Genomic DNA, 25,147 nt, shown 5'->3' on the forward strand with positions numbered 1-25,147 from the left:
GGTAAGAGATAAAACTAAAATAAAAATATATTGAAGCCAGAGAGCGTGCCTAGTCGGTCTTCGAATTATCCCCATTACCTTCAAACCAGAAAAATATCTCCACGAAAGACCAAACAGCGACAAGATATTTCTTCGGAAGAAATCTGTGACGAAACATGCTCTTCAACCTCAGGAAATACATTGGATGATGAGTATGAAATTCATTTGAACAACGATGTATCAATCAAAGTCAATATTCCAACGAGTAAGAATGATAGCCGAGGTCAGAAAATCAGACATTAGAGGCTACGATCAAGAATTCTGAGACTGCGATAACAGCTGATGACTAACCATAATGAAGTTAAAAGACTATAGAGACAATTCGAAGACAACCCAGAAATTGATCGTTTGAATAAAGTAAAGGAAGCAGCCAAATATAATGAAAAAACGACCATTTTTAAAAATCAAATCCAAAATTTTCACAAGCCAAAATCCGGGCAGTCAGAACAAATCACGCGCTACTATGTGGCGTGGGGAATAGTATCCCAAACGGTTATGAATATGGCAAAACTCCTGGTCTAGCGTCAGCTCCGTCACAAAGTACTCTGGACAGGTAGCGTAAATGGAAAATGTTGATTGTATTTATCGGGATTTCCCAAGAAAAGACTTAGAGCAGAATGTAAAACTCTCAGACTAACTGACAGGAGTGTAAATGTGATCGCTGATTAAATGGCTAATTAGGTACGGCTCCTCTAGAACCGAACCAGTGACAAGTTTGCTTGTGTGGTCAATGTTGAAAGTGTATGCGGCACAGATATTGTAAAATCTCACGCTCTCGCGAATAAACTGTTGTGTTTTCTTGTAATCCGACTTTCAGAGAAGTTATCTAGTCCTGCTGCCTACTTCCTCGTTAAAGGCTTAGAAGTCTCCGATCTATCACTTGTAGTTCAGAAATGATTACTGTAATGCCTTTCGGAAAAACAATCTAGATTTTGTGCATTTCTATTCACCAGCAGATAAAATACTTACAATGGTTGAATGATGATTTCATCAAGTACGTTAAAATAATTCGGTTGGAATCAAAACGTGAAAACCTGAAGTGTCTGACTAATGAGACGGCAGATGCTGTCTCGCTAACTGTGAAATCTATAGTATAATGTGTGTCTTATCTGTTACAAAATCGGTTATTTTATGTTCTCGCTAGATGATTTTCTGGAGACGCAATAGATCTGTTTAGTTCAGTGAGATTGGGTGGTGGATTTAATGACATGGCGAACGCACACTGCATTTTGTGCTATAAAATGTCCTGAAAACTGGTCATAAACAAAGGGTCAGCGAAATAGTGATATAATTTTTTTTTTTTGCACCCACTGCTGGTAAAGTACTTACAAGTACGAAAAAGGTGCTCCGTTATTCGTGTCGAGAAAATTCTGAAATTGGTATGTACCATGCAGCATGGGATGATCCTAATATAATATCTACTGTATTATTTTACGTTTCTATATCTTAAGCCAAGCTCAAATGTCAAATGTTAGTTTCTGTATGTGCATTATCCTCTCAATTAGTAACATGTTAAAGATTATTTTTCATTTTATATTGATGTTACGGACCAACTCTCATTTAACCAACATGTTCTCTGGGTGCAGTAAGTGCTGCCATCTGCAATGTCGCTGTAAACGCAATTCTCGTGGCACAGAGCAGGCAGTATATAGAGATTGAGACGGCGGTGAGATGGACTTATCATGAAACATAAAAAATAAAAAAATTAATGTCTATAGCTTCAAAACTGAGGTGAGTACAATTTTTGTAAAACTTTCCATTTTGGCTTGATTTAGGTTGGCAGTTTTAGCAGTACCACAGCATTTTAGCATGGCAGGGAAAGGGTTAATGTACATTGAATCTCGATACGCTTCTGCACAGATGAAAAGATATCGTTATAGAGAGAATTATTGTTACAAAGAGAGACTTTGAATAATGGGTTCTGAAATTAATTTGTGAACAAATAACGTACTTTAAGCTACATCACTTCATTTAATTCCCACTATCATGAGGTTTTTAACAACAGAAACACACAAAAATATACTAAATGACAATACCTCACCTATGTCCAGCAGAGTACATTCATATTGACCACGTAATTTTAATTTCTCATCATTATTTTTGTTTATGCTGTGCAGCACTCCACTACTGTAAACTTCTGTAGTTAAAGAAATCTGAAATGACGGTCTGTTTCACATTCCTCTTTGCAGACAGAGCAACACACAAAGACCTAATTGAGTCGAGATCACTGCTACAGTTACAGCAGTCCTTGGAATGTACAACAGCGTGTCAGAATGAGATAACAAAGAAGCTATTTTAGTTTTAAGCAGCTGTCTGATAGCTATAATACTGCAGTTTAAGTCTTTCCGGTATGCACACTACCTAGATTTTCCTGAAATTCTGTAGTTGCTAAGTTCCCAGAGTTGCTCAACAAACCCACCTCTCGGGTAAATATACAGCTACAGGCGGTGGAGTCCTCCCTTTAGATGTCAGGTGAAGCTTTTGTGTAGGAAATTGCACATAAATTCTCGAGAAAGAAGAACATAGTCAGTGGTTTAGATGGCAGAAGAGGACCCCAGTCCCAACAACAGATAAATGGAAGAACTTTCTCATGTCAGCAACGTCTGCACCTTAAGTGAAGCGGTTGCAAAAGGCGTCTATTCCTGGGGTGCAGCCTAAAGTTACACCAGGCAGTAGGTATAAAATGCCTCTGGGAGTGGCGACCCCACCGTAATAATAGCCTAAATATGAATATGGTGCTTGTAAATTTGCCTTAGAAAAGATTAGGGCGTACCCTGCAAGCAACGTTTTCCTGCAGAAGTACTCATAGAAAAGATATAAACTACTTAGTTTAATGTGTGACTAGTTGATAGAAGTAGCATATAACACAGTCATAAAGGAGATCGAGTATATTCGATCGCAGCAGTGAAAAGGTTAATGGTCTATTGTTACATATGACGACATGCAGACATCTTCATTCTGTTTCGAGTTACCCCAAGGTTTTTGATGAAGCTGAAATCGAGGGTCGTTTCACGTCGTGTGTCCAGGAAGTCGTGAAGAGTCGTCGGTAACTATTAGAAACAATCTTCTTGCTCTTTTCCGCACTGAATTTCAAAGGGTATTTCACAGGCATTTTATTCGATATGTCCAATTGTACTTCCTTCATGTCTGTTCCGACACCACAATATCATCGGCAGATAAAATTTCCTTCACCTTCCTTTCACTAATTGATTCCTTTGACTCCTTCACAATTTCATTCATTACAATTATAAATAACAGTGGGGATAAAATGCTTCCCTGTTGTAACCCAGTAACATTTCTAAAGCACTCCATCCTTCCAACTTGGGTCCAGTCACAGCTAAAACCTTTGTCATCTGTAGAATTTTTGCTTGTCAACTCTCTTTCTTACAATTGTTTCCCCATACGTTTTCCAAATGCCTTTACTATATTGAGAAATGTTATTACTAGATTTTTACCATACTCCCAATGTCTTTCTGTGAACTCTCTCATACTAAAGACAATGTCCACAGCTCTCAGTTTCTGTAGCCATATTGCTGCTATTCTGTAGTTCCATATTCCCTCTCAGTCTCCTTTCTGCTGTATTATCCTTTCCATTATTTTTGCAATGTGTGAATCCTTAATGGTTATCACATACTGTACTTTGTTGTCCCCCTTCTTATTATCCCCTTTTGTCATTCTTCTGGCACACATTCTCTCTCTCCGTATACATTTTACCAATCTCCAAAGCCATTGTCGAACAACAGGTCCAGCTGCCTTTATCATCTCCATGCTTATTTCATCTATCCCAGCTGCTTTTCCAATTTTCATTTTTCTGCCTTTTACTTCCTTCTCTAACATTTGAATGTCTCTCTTCTTTTAAGGCCACAGTTTGTAATTATAGCATCTTTTCTGCACAATTTTCCATGCTTACTAGTTTGTCAAAATACTCTCACAGAGTAATTGTCCGATTTTGAAAATACTTCGAATTTGCAACAATGTGAACTTTTATGCCAGCTATGTTAAATATGGTAGTATATCGATCATCATCTACTTCCCTTGTCCAGCTCCCACCAGATTGGGATGTTTATAGCACCTTTCCATCTTCCTGTATCCAACCACCATTGTTCCTCATCAACTGCGTTCAAGTCCAAATTTCTTCTAATTATCCTATTCTTCATAGTTTTCAACCACCTTAGTCTGGGTCTCCCTCTTGCCCTCCCTCCACCTATCTGGTCTCCATCTGCTTTGGCATCCTCCCCTTGGCTTCTCTAAACCATCTGTGTTTATATCTCTCCAATTTGTCAAAAACTTTTCCACTGCGATTTCCTTCCTGGCATTCTTTTCCACCATACTTCTTAAAAATTTAATCACACTCTCCTGGATTTTATTCTCCTGTCTTGTTGGTGTACAGGTCTCTGCGGCTTATGTTAGTATTGGTGTGTAGTACATCTTATACATAACCTGTTTATACCGTGTCCCGGTAGCATGCATTTCCCTGTTGAATCCTTTTACTGATCTCCATCTCCAGCCCTGCATCAGTTTGCTTCCCAAGGACTCGAAGCTCTCCACAATTTATTGTATTCACGAAGATGAACACACAAGATGCTGTCACTTGTGTACACTGTTTTATTTACAAATTATATACACGTTAATGGTTGCACATCAAATGAAACCCCATCTTGAAATCAATCGACTGCCACATTTGCATGTCAACCAACTATGGAACACTTGACAAGATCACATGTACCAACACAACATAACCACTAATACAGAATTACCACAACATTTCACATACTTAACTCGAATAACGTCTTTCACTAACAACTTGGCTAAACATCCCAAGACCGTCCTTCATATACCTTGCCCGGCCAGGCTTCCAGAAAAGTATGACACAACATGCTTTCTTGTGTCTTCTCGAGTCTCCAATAACCTGTATACAAATGAATAGAACATTCAGTAAAACTCGAGTGACAAAGGTGCATTGTTCTAGACTCTTACCCTGTGTTGCACAACATTACATTGGATTTATACATCATATTTACAGGTAATAAATATTTTTTCTTCTTCTTCTTTCGAATGGGCCACCAGAGGACCACGTGCCAATTTCAATTCCTTCTTCTTTGTTCTTTCCTTTTCTTCCAGTACGCTTTTATCTTTAGTAGTGACAAAGTTAGGACTCATGGTCCTCTCTTACATTTAACCACAAATTATATACTATCAATTACGTGTTCTTAGATTAAAGTCGTATTAATAAACATACAGCAGAAGTATCGTGACATAACCTCACATGTTTTACACAAGTTAGATCATACAACACACAAATAATAAATGATACGACCACTATTTATACAAAATAAAGTCTGTACTGACAACCTGTCGTACATAACTACGTAGATAATAATAACGCCACCTACTAATCATGCTCGATATTTTCACTATTTACCCATGGGTTTAGAGAATTGTTTCCAAGTTATACTAGTCCATTACACACTTGCATCAAATTTCAAAGTTTTGTTCCTTTATTTTTATAATTCCTTTCTCCTCTAGTTAACACCATTGTCTTACTCTTTTCCAGGCTAGTTTTCATTCTATAATCTTAAAGAACGTTACTCAGCATGTCGAGTTGCCCTTGTACTTCCTCTCTGTTTGCTCCCCTACACAACAATATTATCTGCAAATAATATTACCTTCAGCTCCCTGCCCTCATATTTCACCTTTGTCCCCTTCACAATTTCGTCAATGACCTTTGTGAATAACAGTGCTGACAGCACACTTTGTTGTGGGGCCAGTTTCATTCCAAAACCACTCAGTCCTCCCTATATTTGATTGTACACTGCTGCACCAGTTTTTGTACACTGCTTGCACATTTCCATCGTTCATTTTGCAAATCCTTCCTTTTCCATTACTTTCCGTATCTTTGTTCTGAGTACTCTATCGTAAGCCTTTTCTAAATCAAGGAATATCATCAGCATATCTCATCCATATTCCCAATGTTTTTCCATTAACTTCTTCATTCTTCTCTTTTTATAAGTGAAATTAGTATTGGTATCTCTGTTACTAATCATCCCATGGGGAAATGTAGCCCAATACACGAAATCCCTTACTACCATTTAAGACTATGAAAATGCATGTTGATACTTTTTTTTGCTAGGGGCTTTACGTCGCACCGACACAGATAGGTCTTATGGCGACAATTGTTGATACATTCAACGGATTACTAATTATTTGGCTGTAACAATTTAGGTGACTGTCCTTTTGTATTGTGACTTTTTGGGTATTGTGGAATTAACTGTGTTGTGTTTGAATGTCCAGGTAAATATTACATTGTGGGGAACTCAAGCAGAAGAGTTTGATGTGACCAAGCATCCTGTTGTTGCTATCAAGGGAGCTAAGGTGAACGAATTTGGTGGTTCCAAAAGTGTTTCTGTCCTGCAGTCCAGTGTACTGCAATTAGACCCTGACATTCCAGTGGCTCATCATTTAAGAGGCTGGTTTGATAGAGGTGGAGCTCATGCAGAAACAATCAATATATCTCAGCGGGTTGAAGGGGCTCTTGGAGGTAAGACATTTCTGGTTCCTAATTACCGTATTTCTCCCAAATCCAATGCTTTTTTCCTCAGAATTTCATTTGAAAAATCAAGAGTTGTCTTTCATTCGTAACCTAACATGATGAACACCACTGACAGCTAGCATGACAACCTTTTCCTCCGTGCATGCAAGAAACTCATCCTTCAGTGTGTGCATCTTTATTATACATCGCTAGCTGCTGAAGCTGACAAGTGAGACTTGTTTCCAGCCCGTTTTGCCTGACGCTGGAAACATCTAGGGATATTGTTGAGAACAGGTATTACCGATACGTTTTCAATAATTTTTGTCAATATTATGTTGCTGGTTTTAAGATAATCATTATTAAAGGTGCTGAATTCGGAAATATTTGTGCAGGTGTGGGGAAAATATGACATAACTGAAGTTAATGTTCGGCGTTGGCATAAAGGTAAAAAATCGCATTAAAATTGCTTGCTCTACACAAAAGGCATTCAATGGCCCACAAGGACGCTTTAAAGAATTCAATGATAAAACTTTGAGGTATGTGCTTCTTCAGAATTGTACAAAAGGTATGGTATGTGCTTGCACGAAAAATGCTTGGAGGGACCAAGGGAATGGTCATAACAGAAGCTGTGATACGAATATCGGCTAGCAAAGTGGCACAATAAAATTGGAATTCACAGAACTTTCAAAGGCATCAGTGGATGTTGCTCTAGAATGATACGTCATAGTGGGTTATTTCTGTACATATAATTACAAAGTTTATTCCACCTACTCAATACTGTACAGTAATTGCAATGTCTATAAATACATTACAATATGTTATCAAGGGAGTAGTTTCGACCCTATGTGGGTCATCATCAGCCTAACTAAGAGACACTTATGGATTTGCCGATGTCCTAAAACACATTGTGGAAATAAAAATTAAAAGAGTGAACTGTGTATGTGATGCGATAATGTACATATAAAGTGGTGGAGTGATGAAATGTTGATAGATAAAATAATGTTGTACTGATCAATGACAAATAAAATTTTCAGGTTTTACATCAATTACACTTAGATTGTAAGAGTAGTAACACACGATTTTTTACAATGATGATTAAAATATGCCCTTGTTTAGTGAATATTCTAAAATTGCACATTAAAAGTATAAAATGCTGGTTGAATGTAAAGTCCAGATACTTCTATTGAGTTCAATATTTCAAGTGCATCTCCAGGTGAATGTTAAACATTGGTGCAGAGGGAGTCTGTCTTGCTTAAGGTCCAATATTTCTGATACAGAAATTAAATGTAGATAAAACCATATGACATTCTTATAATATAATGGATTCTTGTTGTGGTGTGAGGGAAATTCCCAATCCAAGTTGGAACCAGTAGAACCTGATGATGAAAAAGTTAGAATTAACGCAATATATTTTAAAGGGAATGGCGAAAAACGAAGAAAGAAAACGTGAGTACTCACCTTGCGCGCAGTGTGAACAACCTGACCGGTAGAGTGAAATTAGAGTAATGAGAATGGCATGGAATAGGAGGGGAAGAAAGTTAGTGAAGGGAGGAGCAACCCAGTGGAGCGTGCGGAGGGAGGGGCTGGGAAATGGGAAGTGGCTTAAAATACCTCTCGTTAATTCTAACTTTTTCATCATCAGGTTCTACTGGTTCCAACTTGGATTGGGAATTTCCCTCACACCACAACAAGAATCCATTATATTATAAGAATGTCATATGGTTTTATCTACATTTAATTTCTGTATCAGAAATATTGGACCTTAAGCAAGACAGACTCCCTCTGCACCAATGTTTAACATTCAGTTCTTCACCTGGAGATGCACTTGAAATATAGAACTCAATAGAAGTATCTGGACTTGGCATTCAACCAGCATTTTATACTTTTAATGTGCAATTTTAGAGTATTCACTAAACAAGGGCATATTTTAATCATTGTAAAAAATCATGTGATACTACTCTTACAGTCTAAGTGTAATTGATGTAAAACCTGAAAATTTTATTTGTCATTGATCAGTACAACATTATTTTATCTATCAACATTTCATCACTCCACCATTTTATATGTACATTATCGGATCACATACACAGTTAACTCTTTTATTTTATTTTTTTCCACAATGTAATTTTGTTTTAGGACATTGGCAAATCCATAAGTGTATCTTAGTTAGGCTGATGATGACCCACATAGGGTCGAAACTAGACCCTTGATAACATATTGTAATGTATTTATAGACATTGCAATTATTGTACACTAATGAAATTCATAACCTTGAATTATTTCTGTAGCATCGTACAACTCTTACACAGCTTCTGCCCGATGCATATGAAGAAAAACTTGGGTTCCATTGATACTTAATAAAGTAGCGAAAGCAGCATTCATGTTTGACTGGACAGATTGGCAATTCTGACAAGTTTATTTTGATGTACCTTCTAACACAACGCTGGAAGGGAGGCAGAAAGTGTATTGGTATGTACAACAGGAAATGAAAAATAATATATCAAAGTGATGTTATGTGTACTTGCCGTTGGAAGGAAGCTACCGCCGTATGTCATTCTTATCTGCAGAAACGTACCAAAAGAGCAGTTGCCGCCGGGAATTATTTTTCAATGCACAGATGATATTGTGTGAAAGGATGTTCATTTCAGTGGCCGAGATTCAGATATCTCCAGTGAAAGGTATTAGGAACTAGGCAGAATTTACGTAATAATAGTGTGTGTTTACCGTATGCGTGCAAATGTGTTTGTTTGTTTGTTTGTTTGTTTGTTTGTTTGTTTGTTTGTTTGTTTTTTGTTTTTTCAGAATTTTGTGAAGAAAAACTGGTGTGGCACATTATCTGAAATAAGATTGGCATTGCTTCACCTTAAACCATAGTTATGGTAGGCAACCTGCTATCCGAATTGTCATGCAGTTTCCTTATCTTCCCCTGATATTTGTAATCGGCTAGTTTCGCCTATGTGTTGTAATGAATGTACTGTGTTGTGGGGTATGTAGACCGGTGCCGGATAACACTATTCACTTGACGGAGCTGAGGATGATACTCTATGGGAAGATGGTGACAACACGCATGATTTTTCCAGTGATGATGATGAACAGAAGTATGGGAGCATGTAATTACTGTATTGACTTTAATATTTTATCGTGAACATTAAATTGACAAAAATTGTATACCGTAATTACGTGTGTACAGTAGAACCTCGATTATATGTTCCCAGAAACTACGTTTTTCCGTATTATCCGAATGATGTGGTCCCGCGATCATCCTAATTAAATCACGTAAAAATCCCGCATTATCCATTCCTTGAACAAACTATTTCCCGTACAACCGTCCAGAAATTTCAGTTCCATCCTCGATCACACGTTTTTTCAAGAAACTGTATCTCACAAAAGGACAACTACAGCATAGTTACAGATCTTGGTGTTAATATCCCATCATTGCGGTAATTTGAGGACGTACTATACCGGTAAAGTTAAAATTGAAATAATTGATAAATAAATTCAACCTATTCTTTTGTATTGAATAGGTTGAATCTATTTTATCAATTATTTCAAATTTAACTGTAATATTCTTCAATACGGAACAATGAAATTTTTAACTTTAAACTATACCGGTAAAGTGATTGGCGGTGAACTTGCATAAGGGACCATCTTAGCATCGCATTCGGGTGGTATTGTTTAGAGAATCGAAATTATAAAGCAGAGAGTGTCCACAACAAATGCAAGGAGCCAGAGCACATTTTGACAGCTCTTCTTGGAGACTGAATGAGTTTCGTCAAATGTTCGTACTTTGAAAGCATCTAAATTATGTCCAGGGCTAGATGTTTATTTTATTACTTTTTCCGAGTGTATCGCCGAAAAGGTTTTCGGCACTTCCCTCAGGGCACTGTATAGTCACTGAGCTTTCAGGCAGGAATCGAAACTGCACCTTCTTAAGTAACACAGATTTAGTATTTTAATATTTTCGTATACGATTATGTTATAGAGACCAGAACAGATGTTGTCCCTTACGTACATAAAGCCATGGTAGGTTTTGGGATTGCCTATTACTGTTTTTGTCCTGATGTAAGACTGGGAATTTCACGTTTTTGTGTTTAAATGTTATAAAAACCGCAGTCGTTTTACTTGCGCACATTATATTTAAAAACTTCTTATCATTTCGTACTCGTACCGACTTGTACAGCGAGCCCGCTTTGCAGCTGAGCTCAACGTCGCGAATAACTATAAATTCGGAAGTTTTAATGAAATTTTTTCTCTTTTCAATTTGATTATGATCAGTGATGGGCAGAATTGAATATAATGCATTCGAGAATTTGAGAAACGATACTTACATTCAAAACCATATTCTCGAGTTCAACATAACTCTTGACGTAACCTTTAAAATTTGATGTAGGCCTAATTTACGCGATACAAGATTTCCATAAACTGACTACTAACAGTATACCGGTGACCAAATTACAATGGAAAATTTAAAGAAGGGATTTCGCCATCATTTTGGGCGCTTTTGGATCCAATGTACTTTATTTTACAGATCAGAGAATTAAAAACTACTTGTGGTCGATTGTTGTTTGGCTTGGTGTTATTTAGTTTATCGACTGATCAAAGTTGCTGAACTGAAATAAGTTTTCAGAGGAAACTGAGGAAGTTTCCATAGTAAAACTGTATGTAAAGTTTCGAGCTTTTTAAGTTGCATACTGGTAATTAATATATAAAGCCAGCCTTGCGGTCGAACTTCCTGCCTTTCACCCGGACTGCCCGGGTTTGATTCCCAGCCAGGTCAGGCATTTTTACGTTGATATGAAGGCTGGTTCCAGGTTCACTCATTCTGCGATTACCTTTAATTGAGGCGCTATTTAATGGTGAGATGGGGACTCCAGTGTAGAGAGCCAGGAATAACGGCTGAGAGGATTCGTCACACCGACCATGTGTCACCTCGTAATCTAGAGGCCTTTGGACTGAGCAGCAGTCGTTTGGTAGGCAGAAGGCCCATTGGGGCTGCAGTTTGTTTTGGTTTAGGGGTGTTTGTAAGATTATAAGTATACCTTTTTTTTTTTTTTTTTTTTTTTTTTTTTTGGTGATGTTTAGCCAAATTGTTGATGGTTCATTTGTTCCCAGATTTTCCGTTTTCTTGCGTTGTGCGTTTTTTTTTTTTTCCGTGGTTCCCCCAAGAACGGAGAATCGAGTTTGCACTATATTAGGACCCCTCTGCCCTGCGTATTAGACACACACATCCCCGGCTTTTTGTGACAAATAAAATAGAAAAAATTAATCTTATATATAAGACAACTTCCTCTCCCCCCCCCCCCCCCATGTAATTTGGCAGAGACAGCAACAACGATTCCACTTTTTTGCAGGTACTACAGACTGTACAGCAGCTTTGGTGAAGTCATACAAATATGTGTACAAACTTGCGCACATTTTCTTGAGCCCTCAGCTCCCTTGTACTCTTTATACTCTTCGTAATCGGAGCTGACAACTTTAACTGCAACAGTAGTACAAGAAGCGCAGAATATTGTCAAAGTTTGTAGGTAAATTACTGTAAATGGAGAAATAGGCCAACTACTTTATAGGCTGACAAAATGTCCCTGCTGTTCAGAGGATACCCCTGTACTTCTACAATTTGTACATCTCCAACAATGCATGGAAAAGCGTAAAATAGCTTAGGGTATTCCAGACCCGTCAGAAGAGCCTATAAACGTGTTGTTAAACACATTTCGTTATTATGATTATTAGAGGCATAGATTTTACAGAATTTTTCCTCTTACACGTATTTAGAGTTCGAACTTGGTGGGGGTGGGGGGTGCGATTGTGTCATAGAAGATTGCTATGGATGAAATAATTATAAACATGTCAGAAAATACAAGTGACAAGTATTCCTCCATAGACTGGCAGTCGACCAGTGAATGAATTGCAACATAAAATGTTCCGTAAGAGCTGATGTAATCGATACTTATGACGTAAATGGGGTTTATGAAAATATGTCAGTTAAAATTGAAATAATAAATAAAGAGGTTCAACCTATACAATACAAAAGAATAAGAAATGCAGTGATTACATTCTTATTTAATAATAAGTAGAAGTGGTACCGGTTTCGACCCTAGTCCAGGTAATCATCAGCCGGTTAAAATATGAAAAACAATACATAGGAAAAAGAAAATAAAAGATCAAGTTCACTCCGGATCAGTAGAAGAGGCAATATAAAAATGACGTGGGTAGACACTGCATGTGCCATACTGCCGTTCAGAAAATTACGCACTGTTTCTTTTAAGTGACTTATATTTTACTTCTGAATTTTACTGTGTCTACCCCCCCCCCCCCCCGTCATTTTTATGTCGCCTCTTCTACTGATCCGGAGTGAACTTTATCTTTTATTTTCTTTTTCCTATGCATTGTTTTTCATGTTTTAATCGGCTGATGATGACCTGGACTAGGGTCGAAACCGGTACCACTTCTACTTATTATTAAATAAGAATGTAATCACTGCATTTCTTATTCTTTTGTATTGAATAGGTTGAACCTCTTTATTTATTATTTCAATTTTAACTGTGATACTTTTCAATACGGAACAATGAACATTTTTATCTTTAAATATATGAAAATATGTTTCGAATTCTTAACCTTGTGTGTCAATATGACTAACGTTGTTACTATTAGTTCCATTGCCAGTTGGTTGGCCTCATTGCAGGAAGAGAGGCGGAAATCCAACCCTCCGCTCCCCGCAGCTTACGCCGAGAGAGCTCAAGTTACATCCGTCCGACCCGCGCGATGCAAGTTGTGATACATCTGTCTTATAGTTGAGAGATGTCCGTAGTTTAATGGTTAGGACTATTAGCTGCTGTCCTTGGGGCCCTGAGTTTGATTCCCGGTATTGCCAGAGATTTGAGAATAGCAGGTAGGGTAGTATGCAGTAAAATGGTACGTGCAAGTAATCTCTCTAGGGAGTGTGCCTGAAAAGAGCTATACCACCTGGGAACACACGTTTACTTTAGTTCAGAAATATTCATGGATATTGCAATAATATAGCAAGGTTTAAAATGTAAGGAAAGCAATTCAATCATAACTATTAAAGTATTTTACTCATAAACTTTCCCAACAAATCATAATATATGTTATTAAGAACATGGAGACAACGAAGGAACGAAATTAAAATTCATTATAATAAAATGCATTACCTCCACCACAGCTTTAGATATCCTTAAATGTTGTAAACGTTCCTGATGTTTTATTCCTTCGTGGAAGTTCTTGCATTATCCTTCATACTACACTATCCTGGAGCACTACTGCAGCAGAAAGCCGTAATTGTGTTAGTTAGCTGTAGGGGCCATTTGACGGATAGATTAATAACGAACTGAAATCCCTAATGACAGATCTCGCAGTCATCCCTGGAGAACTAACGTCGGTCCTCCAACCTCTTGATGTGTCCATTAAGTTATTTAACCCTTTGCCGTTCCCCATTTAAAGGCGGATGCCCAGCCGTAATTACCGTCTTTTATGACAGTTCTCTAAATCCCAATAGTCACAGCGGCATAAATACCACCCTTTAAGAGAAAATAACTAGAAGTCATAAGAATAAAGATATAAATGTAATTCCTTTCGCATTTCGTTCCTAAATGATTAGTACATATAAGTGTGTACTCACCCTAGTTTTGAATATCCACATTTCGCTCCTGATGGTATTCCAAAGAGCACCCCGTCCTGCACAGTGGTAGATCGCACTGCTTACATTTGAATGTTGTTCGTTTGCCTCCCCCAGAAGCTGCCCCATCTTTCACTTGTAAACACAAATCACACACTTTAGCATGACCAGGTATTTTCACAAGAGAATGAAATAATTTAGGGGATGGACAGCCGATGGGTAAACTTATTTTCTTGCCCGCACGTTTGCAAGACGTGAAGTTCCCGATCTGCTGTTGCACAAAGTTGTGCTGGAAGTTCAGCTGTCAATTTCCATGAGCTGTGAGAGCTGGTCATTTACTCATGTCATAAAGAATGAAACTGTTCACGACGTATACATTGATCACAAATTAATTTTCCATCAATATTTAGACGATCGCCCAACCGCGTAGTATTCTCTTTTCTGATCACTGATGTCCATGCCACACAGGTTTTGTGTAGCTTATGACGGCACGAGGATACGCAATTTCTATTTATTCATTGCCTTTGCCAGTTTTTCGTTTCAGTGTACCATCATTCATGGGATCTGTATTTGTTGACAGCGCAAGAACCTTTCAGCACAACTCTGCGATTAGACGACATGGTGTGAACTTGAACAAGAATAATCTCTAACTAAAGACATTGTTTATAAAGTAGGTCTGCTTGGGAAATATACACAGGAAATGTTGTCAACAAGGTCCTGACAGCTTGCTGAGTCAAGGGAATACAATATGGTTTCACAAGACCCTTCAGTATTTCTGTCAACACTCTTCTAATGAATGTGAGTAGGACGAGCGCTTTGGAGCGTTAAGCACGGCAGGCAGGTGACAATATTCGAGCGCTCTGGAGCATTAGGGATGGCAAAGAGTTAAGGATCACATGAAAAGGCTATATACAGAATGGATGGCTTCCCTTACACATACATTCTCACCAACTAGGAGAATATGGAGACCATCTCTGGAAACTATATCTGAATGGATTCTCACTGCGTGAACTTTTATCAAGAACAAAACTTTTGTGAAAAGTTTTTAAAAATAGTGGGGTTGGGGTTCTCTAATCTTCTCAATGGCAGTGAAGATGACGTCACGTGGGATGACAACGCCGGCAGCAGGGAAGATGGCTGCCCAGATGACGGTTCAGATGAAAGCATTGATTAGGATTACTATAAGCTAAACATTGTAACTTCTAAATTGACGTTTGGCAGATTTTGGTCCTATCTGGTGATTATGCATACAAACACAGACATCCAACAAATCCCAATCTACTATTCATAATGATTTATATTGGTTGAGCCTAAAGACATCAATACTGCACGCGATCTCAAAACCTAGTTGCCAACTGTATTGTGTACATTCACAACATGGTTAACCTATCTTGCTCGCCGTGTGGTATTTGGTACGGTTCGTGATCTTGTGCATTTTCATCAATAATTTGTGTTTTTCAATTTGTTATTCTAGTCATCTCTCTAGGATAGCGTAGTTCACAGCATAAGTTGGTACAGTAACGTATAGTTTTTTTATAGGTTTAATAGTTCAATATAGCTATAGTTTTATTTATATCTGTGTGTTGGTTAGTGAATCTAGTTCATCTGTGTATACGCTCTCTCAGTGTAGTTCGGGAAAGACACGTGGCAAGAAAGTGACTCTGAGATCAACGGAGTGTTTTATTTGTAGGCCATAACTTCATGTGCCATCCCTTAGCTGTAAGTAATTCGTTATTTCCTCACACTCTTTTATTCTTGTATTCTTGTTACAAGCCTCGTTACAGCCACAGCAGCTACCTTCCCAGTAATAATCCTATCCCATCCCAGTGTCAACAGAAAACCTTGGCTATATGTGTTAGCACAGTATTAAACCACCGGGCGAGTTGGCCGTGCCGTTAGGGGTGCGCATCTGGGAGATAGTGGGTTCGAACCCTGCTGTCAACAGCCCTGAAGATGGTTTTCCGTGGTTTCCTGTTTTCACACCAGGCAAATGCTGGGGCTGTACCTTAAATCAGCCCATGGCCGCTTCCTTCCCACTCTTAAGCCTTTCCTGTTCCATCGTCGCTATAAGACCTATCTGTGTTGGTGTGACGTAAAACAAATTGTAAAAAAAAAATTATTAAACCACCTGCAATAGAATTTTCTTCAAGCAGTTATGGTTTATGTTATGAGAGAGCTTATTTCCTAGCATTTGTAGTATACAAATTAAGAATTACTTGATCGGATTAGTGCCATTTTTGTTTTGTTTTCATTTTAGGTTCTGCTCCATGGATGACACTGCATGAAGCTAGAGTAAAGCAGTTGGGTAGCAAGGATAAGGCAGATTATTTTATGTGTAAAGCCACTATTCTTGTCATCCGATCTGAAAACTCCATCTATAAAGCTTGTCCAACAGCTGAATGTAAAAAAAAGGTATGCAGATCTTCTGATACTGATTGTTACCTTTTAGTTTATTGTAAAAACATTTAAGTATAGATTTTATATTTCTTAATTTCTTAATTTTCCTTGTGTATCTCAAATTTTAATACTACTTCCAGAAAATTGTTTTAAAAAAATAGATCGAGTGTTTTTAATTTTATTTTTAAACTGAGTATTCAAAGTTCTGCTATTCATATAGTCTTAATAGTATTGCATTACCAATCGTTCATATAATTTTTGTGATCTATCAAATATTTCTAACATTTTGGTTGTCAGTGAAGCATGATGTGGACTTAGGTGAAAATTACATTTGCTGATGTGTGGTGTCATATTTCTGTATTTACTTGCATAATCTTTCCATCTCTCATATTCTCTTCTTGCACACTAAAATCAGAATTTACCAACAATATCTTGACATCCTAAATGTCCTCTTTTTTAAAGTGTATGAATAGGCAAATAGGTGTCTGTCATTATAATGGCTGGCAATCATTGGTTTCTAGGATGGGATTGTCCACACAAGAAGGAAAAACAGGTGCACAGCTCTCGTTGGAAGGAAATTCCCAAACTACTGTACATTAGTCCATCTCCTCATCTCTTTGTTTCTGAAAATATTTGTGCATCAAGCTTTTTACCAAAAGTGTCACCATCAGTGACACACACAGACTTGTTTAAACTACTATTAATGATAAAGTGATTGATTTTATGTCCCATTAACTATTTTTACAGCTTTTGGAGACACCTTGGTGCCAGTAAATTTGTCACTTGATGCTTCTGTCTAGTTTAATCACTCTCATCACAAGGCCAAACACCTTGAGAAAATTGCAAGTTGATTGGGGTATTCTCAGACATTATTTCCTGGTTCTGAATATGACTAGTCTAGTTTTCATATACAGTAGAACCTCGATAATTCTAAATCGATTAATTCAAAACCCGCCTAATTCGAAGAAGCTCTTGTTCACGGAAACATGAGATACGGTTTTTCATGTTATTTAAATAGTTTAATTCGAAATACGGATAATTCGTCATTCGAATTACAATGTCGGCCCCATTACCGAAATTCAGACTTATGATTCGAAACTGCCTTTACATTTTAAAACAATAGTATGTTACAGAGTAATTTAAATTCAAAATTTATCTGCGTCATGATGGAACGTGCAGGGGTACCTTTCTGCACTTTCACACACTTCGGTGTGTCTACAGTGTGCTTTATAATTGCTAAGTTCGAGTGAAATCGGAATTCTTTTGTATACGTTTTGAGAAACGCCATAATGTCACACACCAGGCAATGTGCGGAGAAACAGAATCCGTGAACACTGGCGATGCCGACAGTTGACGAAAAAGCGTGGCTCATATAATCAATTTATAGGCACCAAACAATATTATCATTGCCGATGAAACTGCATTGCTTTCTTTTAATGCCGAGCCCAAACTGTCTTGTTGTTTTAAAGGAGAAAGTGCCAGCCAGGAAATTGTATAAGGGGGTGGGGGTCATTGTACGGTGTTGCAATGCACACGGAAGCAAGAGAATTCCTCCCCTCGTCATAGGAAAGTTTGATAAGCCACAATGTTTTAAGGGCATCGGGCACTTTCTGTGCAAGTATGGGGCATCTAAAATGCATATAGTACTGTACAGTAATCCAATGAATAAAGCACTTGCACGTGGGAACCAGCATAGAGTTCTCCTCATCGTTGAATCATGCTTTTTATTTTTTTCTTTCATTCTTAAGGTTTAAACTGTAAATCAAGGTTAACTGCATGCAGTGACGGACCATAGAGTATTTTGTAACGCGGCTAGGGTTGGTACATCTGACTTACGAATTGGCGGTTAAAAAAATCACGTAATTCAAAGTAAATAGAGTACTTACGAATGTTTCTTCAACTATGCGGGTATATTTTTGATTGGTGAAAACAACATTGTGACATTTAGGCTCCCTGAACAGTGTTACAGACTTAGCTGTTTTCAATTTTCAATAACATAATACGAGTGGACACTTGAAGTCTCGGGTGGATATGGAAATACAATCTTCGAGTGGAATAGACTTAACTCAATCTGCATTCCAATAATACAAGATAAACATTTAACTTGAAGTGATGAGCCAGAACTTTAACTTTATGTACACAATATACACTGACTTAGCAAATGTCATAGGATAGTCACCTAATAGCGTGTGGGGCCACCTCTGGCCCTGTGAACTGCAGTGAGACGCCATGGAAGTGAGTCAACAAGTCCCTGGTAGTCCTCTGGACGCAGCTGACACCAAATCGTTTGCAGAGTGGCCGCCAATGCTGGTCTATTTGTGAGTGCAGGATCCATGGCACAGAGCCTACGTTCCAGGACATCCCAGATATGCTCGATAGGGTTCTTATCGGGGCTCCTGGGTGGCCATGGCAGTCGTTGGACTTCCGCTGCATGTTCCTGGAACCATTCCTGGGTGACGTGGGAGCGATATGGCGGCGCGTTATCATCTTGAAACACCACAGAACCGTCTGGGCGCTGGAAGGCCAAAAATGGGTGGAGATGGTCTCCGAGCAGTTCTGCATACCACGTACCATTCAAAGTCTCTTCCAGAACAACTAGGGAGCCCATTCCATACCAGGAAAATGCACCCCAGACGATAACAGAGACACCATCGCCCTGGACCATACCTTCGAGGCAGGAGGGATCCATCGCTTCATGTGGACTGCGCCATACACGGTGCCTCCTATCGGCATGGTGCAGTTGAAATCGTGATTTGTCCAACCATATCACATTACGCCATTCTTCCAGTGTCCGTGCCTGGTGACTGGCGACAAATGCGCGTCGTTGTGCCCGATGACATTGGGTTAATAGTGGCACCCGTGTGCGGCGCCGGCTCCCAAACCCCATAGAACCCATGTTCCTACGGATTGTCCACTGGGAGATGTGTCTAACATGCCCTATGTTGAATTGAGCCATGATTTGTTGCACGGTTGCCCGTCTGTCACTATTGACAATCCGGCTCGGATGTCGCCGGTCACGGTCACCGAGCGTGGCTGGACAGCAGGTCGTTCGTCTGTTGTGGACGGTGACATCCGCATTCAACCATTCACGGTACACCGTGGACACGGTTGATGGTGTGAAGCCGAATTCCCGTATCACTTCCGAAATCGCTCTTCCCATCCGTCGGGCACCGACCACCATACCCCGTTCGAACGGTGTCAGCTCACGACGACGTTCCATGTTACACCTGTCACATGCACAGCCACTGCACACAAGGCCTCCTATACAGCTGCCGCTGGCACAGGGGGCGTGTGTTGCGCAGACAACACACCTGCGCATCAGTGCTCCGCTATCCCATGACATTTGCTCAGTCAGTGTACAAGCGGAACATGAAAATAATAAAAATAAGCCATGCAAGCAAAACACGAATATAAAAAATTAAACACTATATAGAAGCGGAGGACTGGAATAAAGAAATAAAATAGTGTATTCTGTGAATAAAAATGTATATCAGAGGTGAGAAATATTGTATACTACATAAGAATTTCATGGCAATGAATGAAACAAGATACTGACAAAATAACTACGTTTTAGTTCTACTTAGGTGTGTCCTAATTTTAAACTAATATGAATAAGAAGCCAACTGTTGAAATGCATAGTTACACTAAAGGCATAAATACACAGAAAGATCAATGGTGCAAAGTGCAGAGTACCCCAAGGACTTGAACTACAAATATCGGAATACATAAATCAACTAATTATAATTTGTGTTTTGCTTTTTTCTTCGACCGTATGCCAACGATTCAATATTTGAATACGAAGAGCACCAACAGTGCAACTTGGAACATCTTTCTTTGAACAAAGTTTACAAGGATTTTTAATCGTTAGTTGTAAATCTCCTGACTTAATTTCATACCAGTGAATTAAGTTTATGTACAAAGAAAAATAACATTTCCCTGTTTTCTGTATATTAACAGACTTCCATGCATTGGTATGAAATTATCTAAGATGTGGTAGAATTTACAACTAATGATTTACAATGCATTGTATGCGTAATGTACATTTGTTAGAAGAATGACTGTGGTGAGCAGTGAAAACATTAAACTCGAAAAATAGCTCTTGAGGAATTGTTTTGCCATGAAAATATGTCTGGTTGCTAATTAAGCATGTTAGGTTCATGAGGTATTGCTGTATGTCACTCACAGGGTGAAAATGATGTTCTTGATCTCAGAATTCCAAGTTTTCACAACATAATAGTGTTAAGACACAAGTATTATGCATTGCAGGGTATGTTCTGGCTGGGCAAGTTTTTCTTCCAAGGGCTCGCACCTTGCTACTAGTGGCAAACTCTAGTCCTCGGCTAAATGTGGCATGCTTTTTTGCCCTCTTCGTGTCATACTTCCCTCATTCCTAATCTGACTTCCCATTGGTCAATTCTTGTTCTTTTCTGACCCCCTTTGATATTTGGCTTGTTAGTCCAACATTGCTTTTCATTGCTGGTTCCTGATCCAATTTTCTCAATATTTATTATTTGTTGAATTTCTCTGACTTTCATTTTGAAAAATCAATGTACCAGAATGATCCAGATGTCTTTGTTTTTTTTAAGTATGCCTATGATGTTATGCAGGTCTCATACATATGCCCAAGAGAACATCAAAATATACAACACACTAAGTTAACCGTTGCTGGTTATTGAAGGCCCTAATCTGTACTGTAGATATTTGTCTCAATATTGCCCTTATTTCCTTTTTACTGGAACATCTCGAGACACTACTAGACTACAACGTGAACATCCCAAAGGCTTTTCAGTGCCACCATGATTATCATGAATTTTTTTTAAGCCAATGACCATTAAAGAAAAATCTTACGAAATGGTAGTGATCACTGGCTTTAAACTTAGTCATACGCTGCGAAGACAATCAGATGAATTCATAAGTTGTACCAACAACAATTAAACAGATTTGTAACTAATGCCCTTCTAACATCATTGCCACATTAAAAATCATTCTGAAAAAAGAAGAGACTTTACCTACTCAGAATATTAGTTTGTGGACCCCCTGTATTAGTTTCAGCGATCCACGGACCACGGTTTGAGAACCCGTCTTAGGGAGTCTATTTTTACACCTTGTTGTCTTGCCCATCATATAGCTGTAAGCTTGCATTCAAGAGATAGCAAGTTTGAACCTCGCCATTGGCATCCCTGAAGATTTATTTTTGTGGGATCTTATTTTCACACTAGGCAAATACTGCTCCTCTACCTTAATTAGAGTCATTACCACTTCCCTCCCAGTCCTAGCTCTTTCCTAACCACTTGTCACCAAAAATCTATCAGATTTGAATACAACCGCCAGCAAACAAGAATTCCTTTCCTTTATATAAATATTACCTTTATGCTTTGAAGAATTTGACTCCTATCTCTTATGATTAATGTTGAAAGGGATTGAATATCCTGTTTGCTGTTCACTCTTCTGTGTTTTAACTTTTCCATATCGGAAGTCTTATCTGTAGTTAGCGGTTTCTCTCAAAAGTTCTTCGTTTATCTGTTGTATTTCATTTCAGGTTATAGATATGAGGAATGGAATGTATCGATGTGAGAAATGCAACCAGGAATTTCCCAATTTTACGTATCGTCTCCTACTCTCGGTAAGTATTTAAAATCATTATTGCTGGCTTTAAAGATTCATTTACAGTAGAATCTGGTCCACTGTTTCCTTCAGCCAGTTCATTGCTCAAATTATGACATTGTTAGCGTTGTATTGGTTATTTTGTGCTATAAACTGCATTTGTACATCAGTAATCACTTCATTTTCCCTAATGATTCTCATAATCAGCATTATGCATTTGTTTAGCAATAATTTTATGTTAATTGGATCTTACATTTTAGTTAGATGCATAGTAATATTAAAATTATCCTGTATCGTGATCTATTCTGACACGGTGGCTGATTTCACAGTTTTTTTTTTTTTTCAGAGGAGTCATATGAATTTGTATCCTAGAAGTGGTAGAGCTCATTTATACAATATTTTATTAAAGTTAACAGTCTGCAACATACTGTATTTTTATAATCATTTTTGCACTTATTCAATCGAATCAATGTAAATAGAAAATAAAATTGCCAAGATAATTCAGGTAAGAAACAACGTTCACATGGACGACCCATACAATAGAATGTTTTAAAACGACCCCAACTAACCAGAATCTGCACTATAGATAATAACAATAATAATAATTTCAAACGTTAAGTTTATAACATAATTCGAGCCGAGTAAGTTACATTCTCATTTCTACAATATAAATATATACTCCAGAGGAATTTTACACATTGTTACCGAAAAATATTACTAATTAAATTACAATTAAGTGAAGCCCATATTGAATTTCTAATGCTAAGTGAAGAATTCCAAAAGTCTCGATCGATTTTAAATTAATACGGTTTTCAGTCTACCATTATTTCTTGTTTATGAAGGTTATATAGCTCCAGAATAATTTAGAATTTTCATGCTTTTCACTGTACACCATAAATCGTATTCACCAAAATTCCAGGTAGAATAAGATGTTCAGCTTACTTGAATTTATGATTAATCCATCCAAATTCCTAGGGAAGGACTGATCACAATGACAAAGATGCACAAGAATTTAAAAAATTCCTTTAAAAAAATCTTTTAAGGCATATCCCCCTAGAGTAATGATTTTATCACCCTGGATCTACAAACACTCCCATCCCCCACATTTTCTTAATCAAATGAAAGAAACTTTGAGCTCCCCAGAAAACGTGATGCTTCTCTACACACAGGCAAAAACAACCGAAAGTCACTCCATTATTAACAGCTAGTTTAAACTTGTTTAGATCACTGTTCTGGTAGTTGTTCAACTAACCATTGGATTGTGCCAAAGTGCGGTGAACAACACCTATCGTTCAGCGTTCAACATAAATTTTATGAGCTAAAACCACAGCATAGTGTAAAACAAAAGCTAATGCCTTCCACCTATTCAACACTGTTTGCTGTAACCTTTAAAAAGTTACATTTTTTGTTGAAACTAGTTTTGGTCTTACCAGAGACCATCAAGTCAAAATCAAACTTAAAGCAAGATGTGAATAAAGACCGAAACTAGTTTCAACAAATACATGTAACTTTTTAAAGGTTACAACAAAGTATTGAATAGGTGGAAACCTTTAGCTTTGTTTTACATTGTATTGCTCTTCAATACGGATTAATATGAAATTTACCTATGATAAAAACATGTCGGTTCTGAAATCTAAGACACGGTAGGATGATAGGAAAATTAAATTGAGCCATAAGGCCAACCACATAATAACACATGTAAGTAATGTTTACGGACACAAGATTTCTACAAATGTTTTAAGACAAACACATCAGTTCAAAAACGCATTACAATCGAGAAAGATGTACTTGATGATGTAGTGGAGCTGAGAAATAATGACTTTTCTGTATTGCATGAAATGTTGCAAATGAATGTGAAGGATGCTGTAAAGAAACACGGTATCAGAAGATTAAGGTATACTTTATGGCGAGCTTGGAGTGGGCTTTTCATTTTATGTTGAGATGTCTACTAAAGTCTGTGAAGATTAACCGCATTAGCTAAGCATCCATCACATTTTTGCACAGGGAAAGTAATGGATTTTCATTACTTTATCATTGAACATAGATAAGAGAAATATTTTCTTCTGTCTCGAATCAGAAACTCAAGCCGAACTCCAGTTTGTTCGTTTGTGGAGTTGTTGTTGTTGTTGTAAATATGCCGCAAATTTTGCTGGTGCATACAAAGTGCATGTTCTCTGTATTAATTAAAATGGCAGGTGCAGAGAAATTACACTTCCCTAATGTTGGCAGTTATGGCAATTGTTAGCAAGCCACTATCTTTTGTTGTTTTCAAAAGGAATACTGCCAGAATGTTATCTTCCCGATGGCATTGTTGTGTGAGTGCACCAAAATGTCAGCTAATTTAATCAAGGAGTGACTGCATGTTGTATGGGATCAACACCCTCAGCTTTATTTCATCAACGAGCCGTGCTTGTTCTTAACAATTTTCGTGGCCATTTAGCGGAGCCCTTGAAAATTTATGTCCTCTCTTTACATTTAATACCAAATAACTAAAATAATATACAGTTTGAGGCCTAGTGTGCTGAAGGTCAAACACTGTGGCAGTACTGTTTGGTATGACCCGGGTTTGATCCTAGCAACACACACAATGCAAAGTTAAATATCACACATGAAATGAGCTCATTAATCATGTAAAAGAAAATTAGCATTCTTGTGCTTTACTCTTAACAGCTTTCATCAGAAGACATACCAGCAGATAGATCATCTTTGCCTGTGGAATCATCATCATCTGCATCCATCGCACTGTTCACATGTCACCAATCTCCGGGCCATCCATTACGTAGAAATTGCAATCTTTTTAAACCTGCGTGTTTTTTTGTAATCCCATTCCATGCCTGAAGAATCAAAGAGCACTCTTGTTCTATGGTAGGATCTCTTAATAGTGCTACCTTTTGTCAGATCAAAGGAATATGCTGCCATCCATTCCACATAAAATTGACAGAGAT

At 37.9% G+C, this 25,147-nt stretch overlaps 1 protein-coding gene across 3 annotated transcripts in view; it reads left to right on the forward strand.

Annotated features, from left to right (window-relative positions):
• RPA1 (replication protein A 70) overlaps positions 1 to 25,147 on the forward strand; it is a 126,073-nt gene that overhangs the window by 84,615 nt on the left and 16,311 nt on the right. For 2 of the 3 annotated variants that reach the window (XM_067144813.2, XM_067144814.2), the window contains exons 9-11: positions 6,331 to 6,577; positions 16,459 to 16,613; positions 22,138 to 22,221. In XM_067144813.2, coding sequence (XP_067000914.2) covers positions 6,331 to 6,577; positions 16,459 to 16,613; positions 22,138 to 22,221 — 486 coding nt within the window. Of the gene's footprint in view, positions 1 to 6,330; positions 6,578 to 16,458; positions 16,614 to 22,135; positions 22,222 to 25,147 lie in introns of all 3 variants that reach the window. The other variant, XM_067144815.2, reaches the window with a different exon arrangement.

The sequence above is a fragment of the Anabrus simplex genome, chromosome 1 (genome assembly GCF_040414725.1).
Source record: "Anabrus simplex isolate iqAnaSimp1 chromosome 1, ASM4041472v1, whole genome shotgun sequence".
Lineage (NCBI taxonomy): Eukaryota > Metazoa > Arthropoda > Insecta > Orthoptera > Tettigoniidae > Anabrus > Anabrus simplex.